Source organism: Triplophysa rosa, linkage group LG9 (genome assembly GCF_024868665.1).
Source record: "Triplophysa rosa linkage group LG9, Trosa_1v2, whole genome shotgun sequence".
Classification (NCBI taxonomy): domain Eukaryota; kingdom Metazoa; phylum Chordata; class Actinopteri; order Cypriniformes; family Nemacheilidae; genus Triplophysa; species Triplophysa rosa.
This window is the reverse complement of record NC_079898.1, coordinates 2,175,638-2,202,502: the sequence shown is the minus strand read 5'-3', so window position 1 is coordinate 2,202,502 and position 26,865 is coordinate 2,175,638. Positions and strand designations below refer to the sequence as shown.

Sequence of the window (26,865 nt, the reverse complement as noted above, 5' to 3'; positions counted from 1 at the left end):
TCCAGTAGACTGTAATTTTCCAGTGGAAAATGAAATGATTACCTTACACCGGGTGTTTCTCTATGAATAACCTGTACAGCCACAATACCACATTCTAATGTATTTACCACAGTAATAAAGACAAACAAAGAACTTTTGACTGTAAAATCTTTCACTCGAACCACTTTATCAAACTGACAAGAAAATGCATAACGCTTAAACAAGTTGTTACATTTGTTACAATTTTCCATTTATACAAATCAAAGACCATAAATATCTGGGGAAAAGCTTTGAGGTGTAGTATATGGTGAGGGAAGTACAACAACAAGGCCAAGGGAAAAAATGAAACGCAATCTTAAAAAAAACATTCCAGTTCTTCTGGTTATCATTACTTTGAACTAAATCATGTTTATAATTTCCCCACATTGTTTTATACTGTAATGTTACATGTAAACAAAGGTCTTAACCGAGTTCATTACTCTGAGCACCGTAAACGTTTGTGAAATGACAATCATCATTTCCCACTTTAGGCTAATATCTTAATTGTTTTAGTATGTTTCGGAACATAATTCATAGATTACGGTCTTTGCCACTGTCAAACTTTTCTTTGTTTTGTTTATTCCTTCCTGATGGCAAATGTATACCTGTAATGTATAATGTAAAAAAATGTAAAATATTTACAATTACTGCATTCAATTTTCAAACCTCTAAAAGAGTAAATGAGCAGAAAGAAAAAACCATAATGCTAATAAATTAGAAACACAATAAAATAAAGGAGCACCTGGGATAAGCGATTAATACAAAAAGAACAAAACAATCTATCACATTTTTAAGAATAACTCAAGTTTTTTTTAATTCATGTGCAACAAGAAAAAGAGTGAGATTTTGTTTGAGGCCACCACACCTAATAAAATAATCGATAATATAAAAAGGCACATTTTTCAGGTTACAAAGTTCACTTAACCAGCTAAAAGTGTTATCTTTTTAACAGAACTGTGATTCAGTTCTTTAGATAATCTTTGATTTGAAGTTGCTGCATTACAGTCCATCGGGGATTATGTAACTTCTAACCCATGTTTAAAATGTCTCATTTGCCTCATTGAGAGGAATCAGAACCTTTATTTTTCAATTTGTTTGTTTTTTTACATTAAATGGCTTCATCATGAAACAAATAAGACTTTTTTTATAAACATCCAACATTTTTTAAAGCATAATAAAAAGTTTGACCCTGTTAAGAATAACAGTAACTAGCTAACAAGACAAATCTCTCTTAACTGATATTATATTCAAAGCTCTGAAAATGCACTGGCAAGCTTAAAAAAATAAATTAAAATACCTTCAAAAATAGTCTTTAAAAAAAAAAAGAGCATTATGGAAAATAATCACCACCCTCCAGAACCATTCCTACAAGTGTCTGCATGGATCTAATAGCTTGTGCAGATCTTTTATGGTTTTGAGGTCCGTGTGCGTTTGCTTGGAGTGACTAATTGTTCCATGCCTCGCTTTGTGGAGGATTTAGGAGATCCAATCTGTGAAGGTGTAGATTCCATCTTTCTTTGAGACCTAGTTAATACTTGGTCTTCTAATGACAAAGGCTTGACGTCCATATCTAGAGATTGTGGTTCCAAACCGTCAGAGACTTTGTTAAGCACAGACTTCTTTATGTCAACTTTAGCCCCCCTTGCTTTTGTTTGATGTGCTTTGTCAGCTCCAGTTTTCTTGCTCCTCTTGTTTGTATTGCTCCAAAGTTCTTTTTTATTCGAGGCATTTGCTGAGGCATGTTGAACGTGGACTTTTGTCACTTTGGTGAGGCCCTGCAACCTCTTTGGTGACGTACCATGTTTGTGATGCAGGTTTTTCTTCAAAGTCCGTTTTGTTGCGGCAGAGGTTTTCTTTGCCTTCTTGGTCAAGGACTTGATGCTCTGGACAGTCGCAGACTTTGACCCCTTATGTGTCACCAATCTTCGTTTGGCAGCTTTCTTTGTAATAATCGATGTTTTCAAACGGGTAACTCGGAAATTCTGCTCTTCACGTTTCTTGCTTTGCTGAACCTGAAGTTTCTCGCGTATGTTTGAATATTTTTTGATAATCCTAGCACTTGCTGGAGTTTTTGAACTGCCCGTCACTGGGCAAAGGTTCTCAGGAGCCTGTACTGGCATCAGTCCAGCAAGACTCTGTGCCTTCGTACTAATTCGTGTGGCGGTTTTTGGTTCAGGTTTACTCCTAAACACAGAGATATCCTGACCTAAAGCTTTTGATATAAGCCTCTGGTTTTTGGGGTTATTTTTCACAGGTGATGCGATGGCAAACTTCTTCAAATGCTTTTTTAACCGTTCAGCCTGCAGACTGGGGAAAATCCCATGAGAGGACCTCGTCCCTGCTGCTGAGGTGTGAAAACACAACTGCGTTTCAGAAGGAAGTCTAGTGTTAACTTTCTTGACAATGACAAGGGATTTGGTTTCAGTTGACTGCAAGAACCACCTGCAGATACTGGGCAGGTCAAAGGGCTTCATGAACAGCATTTGCGCAGGTGAGAACTTCTGTTGTTCTAGTGGTCTTGATTTGCGTATTCTACGTTTGCTTTTCCAGATTTCTTTAAGCCTGTCTGCCTTGTTTTTCGGTTTTGGTGCAGGTTGAGTCTCCTTATCCATTTGAACCCAACCTTTGTGCATTTTATCAAACTTTGTATTTAAATTCGAAATGACCTGTTGGTGTTCTTCTCCTCTCAGCACCTCCAAAAACCTGGGTGGGCTATAAACCACAGGTTTGGTCCCTTGACGACCTGCTATGCAGAGCAACTCATCGGACAGACTGAAAGAATCTTTTGTATGCACCTCTGTATTCTCAGTTTTAATTTTTGAACACAACAGACTACGCTCAACACCTGAAGACACAGAAGCCCTCTGTTGTCGCTGAGGGCACTTATTTCTGAGCGGAGTGGCTGATCCACTAACGGACAAGTTCCCTCTTCTCAATGACATGCGCCCAGGACTCAATAATGCATCTTCAAGGGCAGATTTATTGTTAGGGAGCTGTTCTGCAGTTGAACTTCTTAAGGGCATGTATGCACAGGGCTCGGACTTTATCCAGGGAGCACTGGTGTGTGAATTGACAGGTTCTTCACAGATAAAACTTGATGATTTGGTACATTTTATGGAACGTTTAACTGGGGCACATCTCGTCTGTGTAGCTGCACCACTACTTTTGCTTCTTAAAGGCATGCGCATGACACTCATAGAAGACAAATCAACCGAATCACTTTTAGTTGGCTGTTGACCAGCAGAGCAGCTACTTCTGGAAGACAAAAGCTCCTGCTTCTCGGAGTTACCTGCAGGAATAAGACTGCTCGATTCGCTACCTAAGGGTCGTTCGATATGACTTCTGCTTCTTAAAAGCATGCTTTTAAAGCTTGGTGAAGCCTGCTTCGTGGGTGAAGCGTCATCTCTATTAACAGAAAGTTCATTTTCGAAATTCTGACTTCGATTTCTAAGTGACATTTTCTCAGTATTTGGTTTGTCCAATTCGTGTGGTTTTTCATTTTTAGCTGTGGAGGCGATGCTTAAAATCTCTGGAACAACCTCAGGTGACACAACACTTGGCAAGTCTTCACTGTTCTTTTGGAGATGTGGAATCAGAGGCTCATCATTCTCAACAGTTGTGTGTGTGTGTTTGGCACCAGCTTCAAGAATGTTGGAATGCTCGGCCTCTGAACGCACATTTGTTTCAATCGGATTAGAAGGCTGCGTTGCTAGAAGAGTCTCACTGGCATGTGTCATCTTCAGGTCAACAGGTTCAGCACCACACTCAGAGTCTCTTGTAAAATTAACATTAGCTTTTAAGCCTCTACTACGCAAGCACCTGTCTGAGGTGGATGCATGCTTCCCAACAACCATTTTTGCCTGCAAATCTCTTCGAGTATGTAGAGCCAACTCCATATTCTCCTTTGATTTTACAGGTTCTTTTAGGCCGGACACCCCAGAATCCTCTCGACTCCTCTCTGGTACTTCAACACAATTGACCACTTCATGATTCATTTCAATGTTGTGAGAATCCTGCTGTTGGGCACTCTTATCCACTGCATTTTGTGTCAATATTTCCACTGCATCCATCAGAACTGGAGTTACATCAACTTTCGAGAGGACATTTCTTGGTTCTACACTGAACGCATCAGTAAAGTCATCTTTGGTTGTCTTGGGCGATAGCAAGCTTAGCGACGGCTCTATGGATTTATTTTCTAAACCACATATTTCTTTTGACACTGGATCAATCTGGAAATCACACTCATCTTTCTGTACAATGAGTTCCATGGTCTCCGATGATTCTTTGACTTCTACAATGTCTTTTTCTACATGTGGTTTAACTGTTTTGGGAGCACAACGGACAGCCTCCATCATTACATTTTGCTGAGTTCTTAACTCCCCCTGTTGCCACGAAAGTTCATTGGGAATTCGGTCATTACTTTTAGTTTGACCTGTCTGGCTGGTTTCAACAACCAAACCTCGACTTGTTACTTTTGCAACATCCCCTGGCATTTCATTGTCTGCCATCTGCTCTGATGATAAATTCTGAACAACAACATCTTTTATGCAATCCCCTGGAAATGGTGTGTTCATGAAAGGAACGCTGTCAGGCTTGGATAAAGACTGCTTCGGAGTGACTGAGGTATGCACATCTGGCATACGAGCCGGACAATTCCCACTGGCATCACTGACAGATTTTCGAGCTAATGTGCGGACAGTTTTCAGCTCCAAGTACTCCTCAACATACCTGTGCCCTCTTGTGCTCTTCCGAGCATTCTGCCGTGGATGCAGCCGATTGTGAGATTGAGGCTGGCATTCAGTAATCGATTTTCTAACGTACACCAAGTCACAATGTCCATCAGGATCATGTAAGATGTAATTTGTAGAGCCGTTCCTTTGTCGAAGGGAAGAACACTTTCTGCTTTTTCGGGCTGTTCTTGGAGATATGGGTAACACTACATTAGATGTTCTTTGAACCGTGGATGGCTTTAAAAGAGCATCTTTGTTTTGCACGGGGGCGCACCTCTCCGTGGACTCTGAACATGTGTCTGCACGATCAGACTCTGATGTATATGTTGGTAAGCGTATATCAGCACTGTAAGTACCAGCTTGTTGAAAGCTTGTCAAGTCTGACAATTGTTTTGATTCCAGGTGCTCAGATGTTTTTTTCATGTTGAAAAGACTTCGACATGTGGAAGTACTATTTCCATTTCTACCCTCAATGCCTGCTCTACGGGGGGGAAACAAACCGTCAACAACCATCTTGCAAAGGTCCACAGGCTTTTCAGGCACAATATTGGAAACATCAGCATTTAGGGTCTGTCCACTGTCCTTTTTATTTGTCCTGACAACACCGGGTTCTTGAGTCCTAACAGCATCTGCGGAGCACATTCTCTCAGACCACCTCATCTCAGATCTCGTTTGAAATGGCACATGACTGCAGCTGGTTGTGGCTTGCCTGTCAGAAAGTGTTGAAGCAGGTGTTTGAGAATGTCTGGAAGCATACACAGTCTTGACTTCGCTCTGTAAGAAGCCCAATGCATCAACTATTTGGCGCTGGTGATGCAAACACAGCTTTGACATGAACTCTTCCAACGTAGAGGCAGACTGCAGATCTTGTACACAGGAAAAATTCGGGTCAACAGAAACCCTAAAAGACCATGCGATAAAAAAAGAATAAACATGTTTTAAAATAGTAAAATGCATGTGGGTGAATATAACTATAAAGTGCCTTTGAAACAATGTCCAAAATAAAAATTTGAGATTTTCCTATTTAGTTAAAAAATGTGGGAGCTTGACCAACATATATTTCTATTATTTAAATGCAAGCAGACACTGTACACACAAACCACAAAAGATGTCCACCCAGTCATAGACAAATTAATCAATTACATAATAAATCAAACGTCATCAAAACACCTGTTGACACCAATACTGCCAAAAAAGTTCATATCATCCTCTCATGTATAGCATCTACAGTTATATTATGTGTTATAATATTGAATATCATATACTACAACAGTTATATGATATTTGTTGGTGACAGGGTGGACATTTTTGGCTAAAGTTAGCATTTAATGAACACACGGTTTATCTGCAGTTAGCAAATTTCTGAAGTGTTTATATTAATTAATATTTCACTATGACAGGTGGACATCTTAAGCTTGACAACTTCCAACTACAAACACAATATGATGAAACTTGGGAAATATAAGTGTAGATATTTACTGTGTGTGCAGCAGATGTTTTAACCTCCACTGAGGAAAGGCAAAATGGGGGATGGGATGTCACCGGAGTACATAATTTGATTTCTTAAAGGGACATTCACCCCAAAATGACAGGGTGGACAGCATTTTCAGGGCAAAATGCCTAGTATTATCATGAAAAGAGAATATAAATTATGAAAAAAAAAAAATATAACTTATTGAGGACAATAAGAATATTCAAAATAGATTTAAATGTTATGTAATTTATTCACTTATTACACTTAATGAAGTTAGCTGAGCAGTGTGTGGGACATGCCAAAATCACATACATTGAATCAAAGACGGTATAAAATGAGGGAAAAAATTATAATTTCAAGAATTTTCTTATTGCAGTATGCATGTAAATATTTGGCCGTTTATAATAAAACCTCATAATGTCATTATTCTGCATTATGTTCATGATGGCTCAGTGATTCTGATGAGGACACCACAATTTATGTGGCACTTTATAGTGATATTGACCAATGTATGAATGTCATAACATCCTGGTTTGTGTGACCTCGACTGTTCTTTACCTTTTGACCACATGAGCAGCCTGACTGACATGGGCACAAGAATTGTTGAGAGATGCATGTCCCTTATCGAAATTCTTTGTTGAAAGGTCAAGAACACAATCTAAAGGGAGACAAATGATCACTAATAACACGAAATAAAGATATGTTTTGTTTAGCATAATAATATAATCCTGTTTCGCACCTTGCTCAATGTTCTCTTCTTTCACCTTCTTCACTGAGAGGTCCAGTGGGGCATCCTGGTGTGCCATGAGAGGAGCAGCAGCAGCAGACATGACACTGCTAGTTTTCACAAGGCTTTTGTCCTTTTCTTCATTGTTTTGAAGGGAGTCCTGAGAGCAGTTTGTGTTCGGGGTATAACATGTAGCCAAACGATGAATCATTTGCTGCACAATTTCACAAGCCACCACAGGAATGTGCGGATCTGGAATCCTCGGTTTGTATTCTGTTTAATTAGACATGAACATGGTAAGAATCATCAATCATCCCTCATCAACAGCCTACATGCCACATGTGCTCAGATGAACCAAAAGCATATGAGATTTTTTTTAGTTTGTTGTTTTTAGCATCTGGACAACTGAACTACTTATATGCAAATCACTGTTTGAATGTTGTATCTTGGCAATACCAACAACGGGCAATTAGTCGGTCTACACTAAATGCAAAAAAAAGAAAATTAATCGATCAGAAAAGCATGTGGACGAGTGTGTGTTTGCACACTCCAACAACTGCAAGAAAATCAAGAAAATGCTCTGGATGAGGTGTAATTGTTTGACTCTTAGTATAACACAATGCAGAGTATTTAAACAACTACACTTTTGTTTTTGCCCCCATTTTTCATGAGCTGAACTCAAAGATCGAAGACTTTTTCTATGTACACAAAAGGCCTATTTCTCTCAAATATTGTTCACAAAATCTGTCTAAATCTGTGTTAGTGAGCACCTTCTCCTTTGCCGAGATAATCCATCCACCTCACAGGTGTGGCATATCAAGATGCTGATTAGACAGCATGATTATTGCACAGTTGTATAATAAAAGGCCACTCTAAAATGTGCAGTTTTATCACACAGCACAATGCCACAGATGTCGCAATTTTTGAGGGAGCGTGCAATTGGCATGCTACTGCAGGAATGTCCACCAGAGCTGTTGCCCGTGAATTGAATGTTCATTTCTCTACCATAAGCCATCTCAAAATGCGTTTCGGAGAATTTGGCAGTACATCCAACCGGCCTCACAACCGCAGACCACGGTGTAACCACACTAGCCCAGGACCTCCACATCCAGCATCTTCACCTCCAAGATCGTCTGAGACCAGCCTCCCAGACAGCTACTACAACAATCGGTTTGCATAACCAAAGAATTTCTGCACAAACTGTCAGAAACCGTGTCAGGCAAGCTCATCTGCATGCTCGTCGTCCTCATCGGGGTCTCGACCTGACTGCAGTTCGTCGTCGTAACCAACTTGAGTGGGCAAATGCTCACATTCGATGGCACTTTGGAGAGGTGTTCTCTTCAAGGATGAATCCCGGTTTTCACTGTACAGGGCAGATGGCAGACAGCGTGTATGGCATCGTGTGGGTGAGCCATAACCCTAACCCAGCCATTGAAGAGGAGTGGACCAACATTCCACAGGCCACAATCAACAACCTGATCAACTCTATGCAAAGGAGATGTCTTGCACTGCGTGAGGCAAATGGTGGTCACACCAGATACTGACTGGTTTTCGGACCCCCCGGGTCTCCCAGACTCCCCAATACAGTAAAACTGCACATTTTAGAGTGGCCTTTTATTGTGGCCAGCCCAAGACACACCTGTGCAATAATCATGCTGTCTAATCAGCATCTTGATATGCCACACCTGTGAGGTGGATGGATTATCTAGGCCAAGGAGAAGTGCTCACTAACACAGATTTAGACAGATTTGTGAAAAATATTTGAGAGAAATAGGCCTTTTGTTTACATAGAAAAAGACTTAGATCTTTGAGATCAGCTCATGAAAAATGGGGGCAAAGTGTTGCGTTTATAATTTTGTTCAGTGTATCAGCAAACTGAAAGTTACAACGAAGAAAATAAAACCAGCACTTTCAGTGACTCTGTGCAGTAGGGATGTAACGATTCACTCAGCTCACGATGCGATACGATGCGATACACGATACTGATCTCATGATACCATTCTTTCTTCAAAATGAGTTGACACAAATTAAAAATGAACAAGTGCCCTTTTATTATTTTTTTACTGAAAATTTTAAAACAAATACCAAATCAAATAAAAAACGAATGGTAACACCTTATAATCATTTTCATTAATCCATTATTAACAAACATTATTTAATGCTTAATGGATCATTAGTTAATGTTTACGTGTGTCATTAACCCATATGATCATGCACTTTACAACAGAAAATATACAAAGAGTACACAATGAATGAAGTTTATTTATAAATGTATCTTTGAATGCTAACAAATAGGGCTGTCACGATTATTAAATAATCGTCTCATCGCGATTGTTTGACCTCATCGCGATGATTCGGATTAACGCAATTATCGCACATCTCTATAGAAGACACTAGGGGGAGCTGTAGTGTATCTGCATATTGCATATTTTAGTGTATATATTGTTACTAAAGCATGGTAATACTTGTAAAATGTACCACCACAACACAATCACTTAAAAAAAAAACTAAAACATATACAAATTACCTGCAGTACAATTTAATATTATTTAAGCAAATCTCAGTGTGAAAACCAGTCTACCAAAATTTCATTAACACACAAGTAAAATTTTACTGTAGTCTTGCAAGTAAGAAAAAATTTGAAATCAAATTTTAATGGTGGCTTCAATTCACACCTGATCAATTTACTTCATTTACAAGTATTTGGTGGTTGTATTATTGACAGGTAAAAGCCTAAACCTTAAATATATGATGACCCAATTTTTTCCAATGTATTTCCAAGAAAAAAACAAAGTCTTGTATTCAGAACAATATGGTCGTTTCAATCGCTGAATCAAAAATGAATGAGAATTAAATGTCAAAGCTCAAAAACAGACAATTAATCGTCATAATCGCCAAAGCCCTAAAACAGACAATTAATCGCCATAATCGCAATGATTTATTAGACAATTAATCGTCAATCAAATTTCATAATCGTGACAGCCCTACTAACAAATGTCATTAAACTTTAGTTCGCATATTACCTAAAGCTCTTATTTTACATTTGTTGTTTAACATTTGCTTAAAGTCACCATGAAATGGATGTTGCAATTGACTTCTTTTCTGTATAGTGACGTATGATCGAGTGAAACGGCTTCTGAAATTAGAAAAAATGTAGGCAGGGCTTTATTTTGCCTTTCCCTTTTGATTGGTTTGTTCTAAGTTGGGCCAGGAGGGGAGGGCTAAAAATGCCTGGCCATTGGTCTTTTTTTGTTGCTGACGTCATGTGGTGAAGAGTTGTTGTTGAGAAGGGGAGAAGAGCTTAGTTTTTTTGATGAACAATTACAAGTGCAAATTAATTTTTTAAAAAATAATGGTGTCCACAGATAAATCCTTTATAATAATTACTGCAACATTGTGTAAAACACTTAGAATTTTCCTGTTTGATTTTATGGTGACTTTAATGTGTAATTGACAAACTATTATTATTGCAATATAACATACACAATAATTAATGAGTGAAAGTGACCTATTTGTCAGATATGGTGACCCATACCCAAAATGTGACCTCTGCATTTAACCTATCCAGTGATGTTTTCGCCTGTTTTTGGAAATAATCGAACAGCTGTATCTGTCTTTCATAAATGTGATTAAACTAAATACTCTTCGAATCAATATAAAGTATGCAACACTACTCTACAGGTACTCAAGATTAATATGAGATATTGCGTATGTTAACTGAGTTTTAATGATTTATTAATGAAAGTTATTATAAAGTGCCACCAAAAGGATAATAGAAAAGTCTCCATAATATAAAAAAACTACGACTTTGTCTGCCCTTTTCCTAACTTGGATTTTTTAAGAAATATCAGCATATTCACGGTTTCCAAGTTTGCAGTAAACACAGCAATGCCTGCTGTTCAAAACATGTATGGCAATTCATTTAACATCTCAACCGGCTCACGGCGAATGGTTTACTGTGCAGTAAATGCTCCATCACTACATTATGTAATGCCCATTTATGAGGGCATTACAGAGCTACAGCTGTTTTTCGCACAGTCAAGTCGAGACAAATTCTTGACTTATTGTAACAGAACTTCTTAGGGGCTGTATTGCTAGCAACAATCAGATTTAGCAGACATTTTGACAACAGATGCGATTCACTCATAAGTGCTAGACAGAAAACGACAGGTAGATTTCTGCTGTATGTGGCTCCTGTAGTATACTCACCCTTCCTGTGCAACACAGCATTCAGGAACTCTTCCGACTGCCACTCCAGTCTGCAGATATTAGAAGGATCTTTACCTAGTAATGGTTTGCCTCCACTTTCCACAATTTGTTTGTTCAGCGCAACTACATGGTCCTGTGCAAGAATAAAAGAAAGAGCAAAACAATAAAAGTAGATGTGGGTGTGCACTATGTTCTGTAGCCTTTCTAGAAAGTACGTGAAGGAAAAGCAATTGTACTTCACAGCATTCAAATGCCATGACAAATAAACGTACAATTTAAAATACTAGTTCTTTGAAAAGATTACTTAAATAAGTGTTAGCGCATGAAAACAGACACCTTGAAGCAAAACAAATGCTGCTCCACTGTGTCTCGACATATCAGAGAAGGGGGAAAGTAAAGAAAATAAAAACTACCTTCACTTTTTCTCGTCTTAAGCAGCAGAAATGACAACTGTCATCAAATGAGCAATTTGACACACTTGCAGGCTTACAATCTGTGGATCCAAAAGAAGAGGTAAAATGTAACTGTGCGCGCGCGCAGGAACCAAAATGTACTGAACCCAATGCTGCTACTTCAAAAACTACAGGCAGATTTAAGGTGATTTAATTTTTTACACAGTGCCTACACAACCATCCTTGCATTTCATTTCATGAACTTTAGGATTATTTATTTATTTATTGCTTATCATTAAAATGTTAAACACCCTCAGAAAAATGAACCATGGTTTTACAACAGTTAAAACGAAAGAAAAAAAAAACATGGTAACCACAAAATAACCATAGTTACCCCGTCCCCCCCTCCATTTTCCAAAACTCATCCGAACTAGATGGCTCTTAATAATAACCCTTGTATCACTAGTATGGCTCTACAGGTTTGCCAGAACTGCAATGGCTGTGCCGTTGACATATTGCAGGTAGGCAAGCACCAGCTAAACTGTTCAGGACTGTGGCCTTCCAGGACCGAGTCTGGGCACCCCTGATTTAATGTAGCCGGTTGCCATTGTCTTTTTCCTTCTACTACTACATATGTTGAGGGTTGTTCTTTAAAAGGGGGTGTTTTTCATCTTCTGTTTCCATTGCTGCAGACCCCAGATGACCACTACAGACCTCAAAGACCTCTGTGCTCATTGCTCTTGGAGACTAATGTTGGCATCTATCAGTTAAAAAGGAGCTTGATAAAAGAGATGCAGTGCAAGAAATGTCTAGCCAAAGTAAAACTATACTAATACGAGGATTCAATAAACAACAAATATGAAGAATCTCCCATTTTAACTCCGAACTAACATTTATTGCAAATGATCTCTGTCATTAAAAACACTGGCTTCACTTCCTCCACACTCTGGAGCCAAGACACTGAAAAATGTTAGAAGTTTTTTTAAACACTCGGGAGCTTGCACTCTCGTGGCGTCTGCCATTGCCAAGCAACCATTACTTTTTTATTAATCTACACTCCATGCACAATAGTGACAGAACAAAAAACAGATGTGTGACAACCTTGCAAATGTATTAAAAATAAAAAACTGAACTGAACTGAAGTACAGGGGTTGGGCAATGAAATGGGGGTTTCATGGCTATATTTGCGCAGTCTGGTGGCCAATCTTCACTGATTTCAGATTCCACCAGTAAGAGCAGAGTGTGAAGGTTGAATTAGCAAAGCACCAGCACTGCTGTTCATAAAATACTGCAATGCACACAACACAATGGGAGACATCAGAAGTCAAAAGAGGTCAAATTGTTGGTGCATGTCTCACTGGCACATCTGTGACTAGGACAGCAAGTCTTTGTGGCGTATCGAGAGCCACGGTATACAAGGTGATGTCAGCATACAAGCAGGAAGGATGAACTATATCCAACAAGAGTAACTGTCGACGTAAGAGGAAGCTGTCTAAAAGGGATGTCCGGGTGATAACCCGGATTGTATCCAAAAATACATAAAACCACAGCTGCCCATCTTACTGCAGAATTAAATGTGCAACTCAACTCTCCTGTTTCCACCACAACTGTTCGTCTGGAGCTCCAAAGGGTCAAAATACATGGGCGGACTGCTATAGCCAAACCTTTGGTCAAGTGTGCCAATGCCAAATGTCGTTTCAATGGTGCCGGTAGCGGAAATCTTGGACTATTGACAATCTGAAACATGTATTGTTCTCTGATGAGTTCACCTTTACTGTCTTTCCCACCATCCGGGAGAGTTGAAGAAGCTAAGAAGCTAACCACCCGGACTAATGCATGCTCAGAGTGAAGCATAGGGGTGGATCAGTGATGGTTTGGGCTGCAATACCATGGCATTCCTTAGTCCTAATACTTGTGCTAGATGGACACTAGGGCTGAACGATTAATCGAAATCGAATCGCAATCGTGATGTGAGACGTTGCGATTTGCTAATCGCAAGAGGCTGCGATGTGGAAGCGATGTGAAAAATAGGGAACACATCTGTTCCAAGCCCGCTTCGAGTGGCATTCTTGCTAACCAACTGAGTGAGCGCACCTCCGTTAAGCCTAATCAGCACTGCCCTAGCAAACTGCGTAAATGTCCGACATGAAAAAAAAAACAGAAGGCAGGAGAGAGAGTGTGTGTTATTATGGCATCTGCAGAGTCAGATCGATCATATTAGGCAAATAAATACTAATGAACCGTCGAATTCAGAAGACCGCACACACAGCCTGTGTCATACTCGTGCGACTCTTCCCCGAGTTGTGCGTCTCGCGGATGAGCCGTTTAAACTTGACGCGCACACACAGCCCATTTCGTAATGACGTTTATAGTACTTGAGTCCGGCTCCACATGGGCATCTGGCAATATGGACGAGGCTTGACGCACGCACGCACCCTGTGTCAACTCACGCCTAGCTCTGCGTTTCAAACAAATGTAAATTCTATCTAACTGTTTTTCTAATTTCACTTGCATGAAATTAAACATTCAGCACATTTTCTACGTGTTTTAAAAAAATCCCACATACTTAAATTATAAATCAGCCCATGTAACCTATGAACTATTTTAATAATTCACTAACACAATAGAAAATGTTATGGATTTAAGTGTTACAATGGGAGTTGTATTTGTTTTAATGGAAACTGTATAATAGTGTACACTGGTATTTGGATTCTATTGGTGTGATGTAATCTGGAAATTGGGAGACGCATTGAATAATGCCCTATTTGAATAATGCCCAAAACACACTACAAAAATTAATTTTGTAATGGTTTTAATGGAAACAATTAGAATTTCTGTAATGTTTTTTTTGTTGTTTTCTTTCAGCAGGGTAACTATACCCAAACTGTGCTCCACACAACAATATTGAGCTGAAGCTTGAATTAGAAAAGTTAAAATCGCAAATCAAATCACAATCGCAATGTCTGTCAAAAATATCGCAATTAGATATTTTCCCCAAATCGCACAGCCCTAATGGACACGTTACTGCCAAGGACTACCGAACCATTCTGGAGGACCATGTGTCCCCAATGGTTTAAACATTGTACCCTAAAGGTGGTGCCGTATATCAGCATGATAATGGTTTGATGAACATGAAAGTGGCCTGCACAGTCACCAGATCTGAATATTTTTGAGCAACTTTGGGGTGTTTTGGAGGAGCGAGTCAGAAAAGGTTTTCCACCATCAGCATCATTGTGGTCTAAAACACCGTGTTTCAGTTTCATTGTCCAACCCCTGTACATTGCATAAGTATTCATACCCTTTTCTGGGCCACTTGAAACTTAGCTCAGAAGCATTCGCTTTGCTTGTTGATGCTTCTACACTTCAAGTGCAGTTAACCTGTGGCAAATTCAATTAAACGATTAGGATTAGGAAAGGCACACACCTCTCAATAAAAGGTCTAACAGTTAAAAAATGTATATCATAGCAAAAACCAAGCCATTAGGTCAAAATCTGCTGTATTGAAGGTTCACAGAAGCATGTAGCCTCCATTAATCCTCAATGAAAGAAGTTTGGAACAACCAAGTCTCTTACTTGAGCGGTTGACCCCCTGTCCAAACTGAGCCATCAATGGAGAAGGGTCTTTGTTTGAGTGGTGACCAAGAAGCTGATGATCAATCTGGTTGAGCCCCATGATCATATATGGAGATGGGAGAAATTTACAGAAGGACAAACTAGGGATGCGGCCCGATACCAAGCTCATGTACTCGTACTCGTAATGACACACCAATACCAAAGACGGATACCTCACGTGACATACATAGAGCCCTATGATTTCCTCAATGCACAAAACGCGGACGGAATTGAGGAATCCAGGCATTTCCTAACAAGAAATTAGCACTGAACAGCTAACAGTTAACGAAATATTCAGATACTGTTTAAATATGTATTCTGCTTGTTTTGCGTTAACGTGTGTGAAAGAGTGGTGCGGTTGTGTGTACAGAACACATTGTGCTTGTGGAGCTTTCAGTGCCAGCGTTTCACTGCACGAGGACACGAACACATAAACAAGCACCATTTGCAGCGATCCGTCAAAATAAAAGTCCGGTTAACTTGAACAAGTTATAATACACTCACATTTTCACCCCCTTAAATGTTTTTATAATCCGACCACAGAGAATATTGTTTACTTTAGTAAACGGAAGTAAAACTGTGCTACTTATCATAAAAAATAGAACTTAATTAAAAAATAGTACTTAAATTTAAGTAGACCTAAAAACAAAAGAAAAAAAGAAAATATACCAGTAAGACTGGTTTATTAGAATTATTGTACATTATAACATTATACAGGCATCGGTTATGGTATCGGTATCGGCGAGTACCAGAAAAAAAATACTGGTACTCGTACTTGGTCTTTAAAAAATGGTATCGGTGCATCCCTAGGACAAACATCACTGCAACACTCTACCAATATGGATTTATGACAGAGTGGCCAGACTCGAGCCTTTCCTCAGTGAAAACTAGGGGTGTAATGATACTTCGTATAATGATATTTCGCGATGCAAAAATGTTACGATGCGCATCGTAGAGAGATGGGGATATTTTACGATATGTTTAATTCTATTCGTTCAGCGGTCAAGACGCTACCTACACTGCGCCAGCGCTTCAAGTGTGCTTATCTCCCATATGCGGTAGAGAGAGAAGCGCAAGACACAATCTGTGCCTCCAAGTGGTTTACAATGCGTCACATTTTCCTTCACAATCGCCGTTAAAACACAGCAAACTTGAAGCGTGACTGCAGGCGAGTCACCCCGAAACTCATTACAAAGGCAGCACAAACGTTTTTAAATGCTAATGTTAATTTATCCGCTAACGTGAGCTGCTGCATAACGTGATATGCAACATAAAGTAACAGTTAAGCCAAAAGAAACCAGCGCTGTTCCGATCAGAGAAGTGATGAAGTGAGTCGTACTGTACATTAAAAGATCGAATGCTATGCTAAAAACAAGTATGTGATTTGCATGATTGAAGAAATGTAATACAGTTTATGTAATATGTCTTTTTGAAAGATATTTCTCATTCATTACTTTCTTGAGCAAAGACAGCGCAGCTTCAAAGAGACACAAGCCAATAGCGTTTGAGTGTGAGATCTGTCAAAGCGTTTCATTGGTTGAATGTACTGAATGAACACGCCCTTCACTGAACGAACGAGTCAATTGAGTCAAAATGAGACTGAATAAACTGCTACATGTCGTTCATGGTCTAATATTCTCTGTGTTACAACATTGCATATCCAGTAGTTACTCAACTCAAGGTAATGATTACCAAAGGTAATTCCAAGGTAAAGTAAATTGTTTCGAAACAGTTAAATCTTTGTATGGAACATTTAATTACACCAATTAAATCCGTTATTCCAGATAGATTTCAGTAGACTAATGTAATGTAGATTTCGTCGACTAAAAATAGACTAAAACTATGATAAATTGGGATGACTAAAACTAAATTGCATTTTAGTCAAAAGACTATGACTAAAACTAAATCACAATTACACTGATCTTAATTCTAATTTCAGTTAAGCCTTAAAATGTTAAAATTATTAAGTTGTATGTGCAACAAAATAAGTTACTGAAATTGTTAATATTTTGAAAATAAATGTTATTTGAATTTCAGTTTTATTTTTGAATTTTGTTAAAAATATCGAGATGTGTATCGTATCGTGAACCCAGCATCGAGATATGTACCGAATCGTGAGCTGAGTGTATCGTTACACCCCTAGTGAAATCATATCAAAACTTAAAATAAGCAAAGTAGTACTTCAAAGTACTATCAAACTGTCAGAAAGAAAATTCTCTGGTCTGATGAATCTCAGTTTCAAGCATCATGTCTGGAGAAAACCAGGCATTGCTCATCACCTGCACAATTCCATCCCAACAGTAAAATGTGATGGAAACAGCATCATGATGTGGGGTGTTTTTAAGCCGCAGAGACTGGGGCACTTGTCAGAGTAGAAGAAAAGCTCAACGGCACAAAATCCAGAGGTAATGATCATGAAAACCTAGTCCAGAACGTTCAGAACTTTGTACAGGGCAGAAGGTTCATTCTCCGACAGGACAATGATCCTAAGCACAAAGCTAAAACAATGCAAGACAATTTATGGACAACTCTGTCAATGTCCTAGAGTGGCCCAGCTAGTGCCTGGGCTTGAACCCAACTGAACATCTCTGTATAAACCTGAAAATGTCTTCCTACCGATGATCCCATCCAACCTGCAGAGTTTGAGAGGATCTGAGGAGAAGAATGGCAGAAAATTGCCAAATGCAGATGTGTAAAGCTTGTCACATCATACCCAAAAAGACTTTAATCAACTACTGAGTTAAGGGTAGGAATACTTATGCAGTGTACTTATTTCAGTACACTTATTTTTAATACATTTGCAAAGTTGTCACAAATCAGTTTTTTGTTTCGTCGTTTAAGATAAGGCAGCAACATAAAATGTTAATAAAATGAAGGGGGCTGAATACTTTTGCATAATGAACCCTGCCACACTGCTTTGTGGAACACATCAAAGTTCAAGGTATGGCCTCCAAATTCACAGATGGAGAATCTATGGGATTGTGTGGAATAAAATCCAAAACAAATCCAACTATGGAGGCCTCACCTCGCAGGACTTAAAAGTAGGGCTACACTGTAATGAATTTTTGGCTGAGGCCAAAAAAGAATATAAATAAACAATTGGCCGAAGTCCGAATTACAAACACAGTTTTTTTACCATTGCATAAATTGAATGTTCAAAATGTGCTTTTTAATATTTTCTCTTGCTTTTCAAGGAAACTCCAAAACTTCAATTTAAAACTCCAGCAGGCATTATACCAACAAAGCAAAATATAACTTAAAGGGACAGTTCGCCCAAAAATTTAATTTCTGTTGTTTCTGTTAATTTCTCAGGTTGTTTCAAACCTGTATAAATTTCTTTGTTCTGTTGAACACAAGATATTTGGAAGAAGGTTAGCGATTTTAAGTTCTGGGACATCATTCACTACCATAGCAGAATTTTATTTGTTTTTTGTTCGGTTAAAAATGAGATATTTTAAAGAATTTAGGAAAACAAACAGTTCTGGGGCACCTTTGACTACGATTTAAATGTTTCCTACTATGGTAGTAAATGATGTCCCATAAGTAAAAATTGCAAACATTCTTTCAAATATCTTTATACAGGTATGAAATGACATGAGGGTGAGTAAATGATGACAGAATTTTCATTTTTGGGTCAACTATACCTTTAAAACAAGTCAATTAGCAAAATAAAAATATATTAGGCCAATATGCAATAACTGATGAAAACATGTAAGTGCGTTGAAATGGGTGCATGAACCCACAACAAATAATCATTGTACACAGCAGCCTACTCATGCCACAAGTGTAGTTAATTTTTACACACAGTTAAACGCACAGCCTTGCAAAGTATCCTTCACTTTACTCGTACGCATACACAGCCGTTCGACGCATGTGCATTGTGACACACTGCAATACCTCTGCTGGCCTACAAGGGCCCGTAAAGAACAGTTAAGCTGGGCTCACGTGTTACTAATGACAAAGACTCTGTTGCCACCTTGTGGATAAATCTAATTCCATATTCATTTTTATAATGTTGCATTGTTTCAAAGCAGCTTTACAGGAAAAACACACACACAGTAAAATTAGGTGTATACTAGGGGTGTAACTAGGGCTGCACGATAATTTATCGCGATACCACTAAATCCTATTGAAATCAAGCTGGCTGCGATATGCAATGTGTCAATATTTGTTTTTAATGCGTAGCTTGTCCGTGAAGCACGGCTCTGGGATCAGTAGGAAATGCTGCTCGATCTAAAAGCAGTGCGAGTTTGAGTCGCTTATAATGTGCATTTGAAAAAGCAACACCCATCAAACATGGTCATTAATAAACATACTTTATTATCATAAAAATACATGATGAGGCTTGAATAACAGTGATAAAAAGATGTCCATAGGCATTTCCTAGATTCTAGACTGTGTTATGGTCTTCTTCTGCAGTGCGTAATTGGAGTTTCCGCACGAGAGCGCCCTCTGGCTTTCAGATGCAGCAGCATTTTCCCGTACTTCACTCAAAAGCTGTGCATAAATCACATGATATTTATCATCGGTTTATCGTGACAGCCCTAGGTGTAACGGTTCAAATTACTCACAGTTTGGTTTGTCATAGTTTTAGGGTCACTGTTTCGGTTCGGTTTGTGCTATGTTCAGGGAAAAGGGACTACTGACAAATAAAAATTAGAACAAATAATCAAGCAACAAGTAACAGCACCAATAAAACAACAGATAAATAATATACTTATATACTGTATATATACCTTTTAAGGTAGAAATGGATTAAAGTAATCAAATATGCAACATAACATTGCATATGTACAAATTAAATAAAGATTAATCATAATTGAAGTTACAGAAGCTATTGAGTCACAAGCAGTGAGTGATTTCCTTGACATTGAACAGACAGCAGGAATATGCTGCTGTCGCTTTAAGAGGAATGCAACAGATCCAGTACACTGATACTGTACACATGCGTTGTTGTTGTCGTTTGTTTCATCCGTTCACTTAAGACATAACCTACTATGTTTGTTAAGATACTCAACAAGAGGGGCATCTTGACCTACTTCGTGTGTGAATTTGTCCGTTTAAGCGCAAGACTTCAAAACAAACTCAATATTTGCGCGATGTCTGAGACTTTCCTTATGCGCGCTTCGGATCTTCACACAGAGCGCAAGCGAGTTTTCTTCTGCATCATCTTGCACTTAATTGTTTAAATTGGCAAGGCTTGAATGAGTGTAGTTTAAACAGCAACATGTGCAGTTCAGGTCTCACCTGCACTCGCGCGCTCACAACACCCGGTGATGAAAGCATAAATGACTGGTCATATTAAAGCATACGTCAATCCTATTGAAATTTGTCTACGTTATTTGATTTGTTGTAGGTATTAAATGTGTATCCATCGACAAACATACATTAGCTGAACTTTGTCTGTTTTACACATTATAATTTTTAATGAACCACATTATAAATGCGTTGTCAGATTTAAGATGGGCCGAACCATTGGTGGAGAATTGTGCGGTTCAATTTTTTACAGAGAACCGTTACACCCCTAGTGTATACAGTACAAACCATCCTAATAAATGCAATGTTAATGTAATTTACAGAACCTTAAGCTAATCTAAAATCAACAGCCTCCCAGTGAGCAAGCCAACACTGCAACAGTGGCAAGGAACCAAAACTCCAACGATGAATAAATGGAGAAAAAACTGAGGAGAAGCCAGTCTTATCCGGGAGGGCCAGTTACCCTCTGACGCGTTACAGCTGCAGCCAGTGACTTTTGATTAAAATAAAAATTTAAATAAAAGAGTAATCGTTTATGATTAAAATAAATGAGTAATTTTTATGCTTAAAAGGTATAGCATTTTTGATTTATTGAATTTAAATTCTATTAAGGTCTGATTTTGTTGAGTCTGATAAACTAATAACTGCACAACCTGCGTGTACAAAGTAAACATGGTTAAAATATCCGGCAGTGCGCATACTATTCTGATGACGAAACTGGTGTCCGCGTATTATACGCTGACCCTCGCGTATGCGGAAAAGTGAAGCATACTTTGGGCTTTAGCCTACTTCAGGAAAGGTGTCAGGTCCTTTATGAAAAATATCTCTGCTTTCATGATACTATCAACACCGCAAAAAAAAACGTCACAGAGAAAAATATTGAAGTGAAATAATGAAAAATTGTTGTTTGTTCACTCGAAAATGTACTCCCACGCTTTCTTTCTAAAAACACTCAATGCTTCCATATAACGACACGTTTTCTGCATTTATAAAGTATGCACGCTTCTCAATCTACAGTATGCTGGTTGCTACTTGATCGCATCATCAAAAACATAATTGTTCAGGAAACTGTATTTGTTTATTTCAATTATTTCGTTCAATTAAAAGCTTTTTTTCCTATTTTAGGCTGAATAATTTTGGTTGCAAAACATTTGGTGCATACCTACTTAAAAGGTTCTGCAGCGAATGTCTTTGTGTCAGATACTACAGGACACATTCAAAGGTATTGTGGATTCCATGCAACAGAGCTTTTCCGAGAGCACAGGGTGATTTTCATATTGTGGAGAATAAACAGGTCTTAAGCCCAGGCGCAACACAATAAACTCCGTTTGAAACGTGTCGGATCACATGACCACAAATGGCAAAATGACTTTCATTAAGTGACCACCATATGCACACTCAGTAACAACATTCTGGGAGGGTCATCACACTGTGGCCGAGACACCATTTTAATTTTAAAATGCAGTTACCATCATACATCATTAGTTAGTTGCAACACTCACGTCTCACACTTTTCTAAAGAGCTCACAGTCAACAAAAATAGGATGTAAGAAAACTGAGACATAAGATGATAGCAATACACGCAAGTATGATGCTTTATGCTTAGTTACAAAGTTTGCAATCAATAGGACAGGAATATTATGATTAAGCTAAGAGAAACTAAGCCAATTGCCTCAGGTAAACATACCTTTTAAAAGCCCGAGATCCTCTAGAACTTGTGTCCCAAGAAAAACTTCTGTGATACAATCAAGACCTATTCAAGAGAAGATCAGAAATTATCATATGTTTGAAACTTAAGGTACAAAACAGGCATCCTATTACACAGACTGAAAGATTACACCCACACTTTTATCCTATAAGGGTCAGTGACAAAAAAGGTTAGCAAGATGAGAACATCAAAAATCTTTTAAAAACTGGTTTTAAAAAGCATGTATCAGATACTTTAAAATGTACTTAGTGTATTTATGTTCATTTTGTGTAATTACAAATAACATTTGCATCATTTTCTTTTATAAAAGTTAAGACTGAAGGTACCTGAAAATGTCAAATAGTTTAACTGGCAAAGAATGAGACATGTTAAACACTTTATCCACCTAGATGGAATCTAAACATACTCATAAAAATAAATATTTTCACACAAAATTTCTAAAAAATATTCATTTTAATGTGTTTTTGCAAAATTTATTGGGACATAGCCTATGCTGAAAACATTTGTTTTCTAAATAATCTTGGACAAATCATGTAAAATTTCAGAGTTATTTCAGAGTTAGAATGACAATTTTGTCATGAATTACTAATCCTCAAGTTGTTTTACAACCATAAGACCTTTGTTCATTTTCAGAACACAAATTAAGAGATATCTGACTCCCCACATATACAGCAATGTATAAAAACATCATTAAAATAGTCCATGTGACTACAGTACAATCTTCATTTTATAAAGCGAGAAGAATATATTTTGTGCGCAATCAAACAAAAACAACAACTTGATTCAACAATTTCCTGACTCCTGTGCCAGTCTCCAGCGTAGTCTTACATCGTATTAATTATAAAATATCAGAAATGTAATAATTTCTTTTAGCATTGAATCAAATGTAGACACTCATTTTTTTCTGCTACATTATTCAATTGTGTATGCATATATTACATTATATTATATTGCTTAAAATTTTAAAGAATTTAATAGAATTTAAATCCCCACCTATTTATCAGTTCGCCGATTTTATCAACCGATATGAGCCTGGACCGTCCAATAAGAATCAAGCATTTTACATCAGGTGCTTAGAGCCACTGAGGGAACGCGGGGCGCTAAAGGCTCAGAAAGCTGTTTTGAGTTGTTACTGTCGTTAGGGCTGTCACGATTATTAAATAATCGTCTCATCGAGATTGTTTGACCTCATCGCGATGGTTTCAGATCATCGCAATTATTGCACATCTCTATAGAAGACACTAGGGGAGCTGTAGTGCATCTGCATATTGCATATTTTAGTGTATATATTGTAACTAAAGCATGGTAATACTTGTAAAATGTACCACCACAACTCAATCACTTAAAAAAAAACTAAAACATATACAAATTACCTGCAGTACAATTTAATATTATTTAAGCAAATCTCAGTGTGAAAACCAGTCTACTAAAATTTCATTAACATACAAGTAAAATTTTATTGTAGTCTTGCAAGTGAGAAAAAACAGACTAGAAGCTTTTCTACGACTGATAGTATTTTAATTGTGGCTTCAATTCACACCTGATCAATTTACTTAATTTACAAGTATTTGACAGGTAAAAGCCTAAACCTTAAATATATGACGACCTAATTTTTTCCAATGTATTTCCAAGAAAAAAACAGTCTTGTATTCAGAACAATATGGTCGTTTCAATCGCAAAAATGTATGAGAATTAAATGTCAAAGCTCAAAAACAGACAATTAATCAGCATAATCGCCAAAGCCCTAAAACAGACAATTAATCTTCATAATCGCAATGATTTATTAGACAATTAATCGTCAGTCAAATTTCATAATTGTGACAGCCCTAACTGAAACTGCTCTCAGAACAGACAGAACTTTTTGAAAAAAGTCACAGCAACTACAAAAACCAGGACAAAAAAGAAGTTCTGTGGCATAATTTGAGGTGGCATTCAAATATAAAAGAATAAACAGTATATAACTAATATATATACATAATCTTTCATATGAATACAATTCACATGTTATGTTGCAGTATGAGATATTACAAATATATTGGCGGTACCAGTAAAAGTCATCAAATACAATCAGTTTCTTCAAATTTCTTTATTTTTCATTATATACAATAACTAAGCAGTTTTGCTTGTAGGTAGAAAGCACAGGCACATGTAAACAAACATCACGTCAAGTGCACACATATTTTACAACTGTTTAAAGGAGACAGTTGAAAAAGTGGGGTTTAAGTGCTATAATCGGGTCCCCGGTGCATCTAGCAACCCAGAAAACGTGAAAAATAAGAACCCAGTAAGTTTGTTTTGGTGTGCCTTTCCCTGCAAGCATGTGAGAAATCGAGCCGTTCAGATTTCGCTCCAATTGTGACGTCCAAAGCGGATTTTATTATAATGTTACCGCCCCTTAATCTACACAGTTCCACCCATCGCGCTCCGCCATTGTTGTTTTCACAAGCGACGGTGGTGTAAGTGACGCCATGGCTAAAGATGCCTAATTCCGCACAGATCTCCAGTGGATTCCGTGGATTTTAGGTAAGCATACACGCACAACGTAAGCGCATTAGCTGTTTGCTGTGACTGATTTTTTTGTCTCCGGACGAATGATTTGAGACGTTTAAGACGAAACTAACTGCAGATGAATTCAGGAAATAGCATTTAGCTAAACCATTGCCATGGCAGTACTAACACGTGTGTTGTGTTGACACGCCGGACAGAAGGGGGGTGGGGTTCGCTGTAACTCATTATCAGTTAAAGAGACACGCACCAAAATGGGTTGCTGTGAGCATAGCTGTTTTTAACGAGGCAAGAAGGGTTTTGTTTACACAGCCATCGAGTGTTTTTAAGCAAAATATGTTCCAGACATTTCATGAAGACCCTAATAAATCATACCAACTTGTGCTTGTCTGAGGAGACCTTTAAATAGTACAGCTGCAATGAAAATGCCACTTGGTAACTAATTAACCCCCAAGACCATCGTCCTGAAGTAACGATGAAAACGATCGTGGTACAGCTTTAACTCCTGGATCAATCTATTAAACTCCACGTGCTCTTCTCAAGAATAGGGTGAACCCAATATCGTCTTTTTCTCTTACTTTGCTCATTCAGGCAAAAAACAATAAACTCATCTTCGCTGCTGCTGCTGGAGAAATCCATTTCTTGTTCTGCTGTTGTAAGTACGTAAAGCAAACAGTACTAGTAGCCTGTATTGCTACGCGCTAAGCTTTAAGCTTTTCTTCTTCTTAGCAGCTGAAGCCTGAATAGCGGTTGAGCGCCACCTAATGTTTAGGCGTGAAATGTATTCTCCATCAGCGCTATCTATCGTGCAGGCGTCAAATAGGAGAAAGCAAACATTCGTTTCGTTGTTGATATGAAAACTTGGTTCGTCGGGTATTCGTTTTGCTTTTTCGCATCTCCCGCAATCTGAACCAATATCTTAAGTCCAATATAACGTTAACCTCATCCATTAAAACTGCAGTGTTTCCCCTACCATTACCTTAGGGGGAGCCTCGCCCCTCCAACTGCACCTCCCGGCCCTTGAAGGTCAAGTTAATTAAATTTTTTATGTAGCGTTAGATCACAAGAAGAAATTTAAGATTACCTTTCCTATATAACATGTCTATACCTTGATCTCGTACTAAACAAACTAAATAGCATTATGTTATTTATCTTATTTACATGGCGGCATGTCATTTCTGTTTCTGCGTGGTAGCGCTTTACAATTCTCCTCTGCTCTCTGTATCGAGTACCGACCCGATGCGCGCGCACAGACAGACACATGCGCGCACATACACAGGTAAGCACACTTTCACCAGCGGACAGAGAGCACGTGTGGAAAAATATGGCGCGTTAACAACTTGAAAAGCAGATAAATTGCATTTTTAAATGCTACCAGGGTGGTGAAAATACGCATTCCCTGCCCCAGACAAGCAACAGTCCAGTTACCACCGGATGACAGGTTTTCACCCAGCTTATCCTTCGTTCCATCCGGACCGCAAGACATAATGAACCATTAAAAAAAAACATACTATTTCTGTGGTTTAAATTGAGCAGCGCGTGTACATAACTGAGATGTACACATCACGTGCACTCAGGGACATTTATGTTGATTATATTTTGCTGCTATATCTTCTAATATTTTTATTTAGCGCCAAACGCGCTTCATTTGAACCCTTTCCGCTCCATGAGCGCTGCTTCTCCCGCCAAAGACACGTCGCATATAAAGACCTGCAGAAACCAAGAGCAGGTAAATAAATGGACACTTTTTCTGTAACACTTAAGTAAACGAAAATGCAGCAGTAATAAAGTATTTTTAGCTGTCAGTCAGTTTACTGTTTGCTATATAGGTTTGTGATAGATTATAAAACATAACGTCTTGTATCTACATATAGCATTTATGATATTAATAGCATAAATAATCAGCATGTTAAGAGCATTTCATTGTGAATAATTTGTGAATCAAAAAAACACAACTGATGTACTTGTTGCATCTAAGAGTGCAGAACAGTACTCTACTCTCAGCCAGTCTTGTCTCATTGTTCCAAGGTTACCACAGCGAGCAGGATGCAGTTCATGGCCTGACCTGATGGTAGAGCGGAGAATGGGAAGCGGCGACCTCACAAGAGCTGAGATGATAGAGCTGGATAAAGGACGCGGTCACCTGACAAGTCTTCACCACAAAATTTCAAACGCTATTAGATTATTAATGATGATCTTAAACTATAATTTACCTTATTAGTAAGTTTATTTAT

The 26,865-nt window shown here is 38.2% G+C and overlaps 1 protein-coding gene across 1 annotated transcript; it reads right to left on the bottom strand.

Moving 5' to 3' along the window:
- Positions 1-149: 149 nt before the first annotated feature.
- Positions 150-22,168, bottom strand: wu:fc17b08 (uncharacterized). The gene is made up of 6 exons (XM_057342732.1): positions 22,106-22,168; positions 11,572-11,651; positions 11,159-11,291; positions 6,962-7,222; positions 6,781-6,880; positions 150-5,649 (listed from the first exon to the last, which is right to left on the bottom strand). Exons 4-6 carry the CDS (start codon positions 7,158-7,160, stop codon positions 1,425-1,427), a joined length of 4,524 nt encoding a protein of 1,507 aa, XP_057198715.1. The 5' UTR covers positions 7,161-7,222; positions 11,159-11,291; positions 11,572-11,651; positions 22,106-22,168; the 3' UTR covers positions 150-1,424.
- Positions 22,169-26,865: the final 4,697 nt, after the last annotated feature.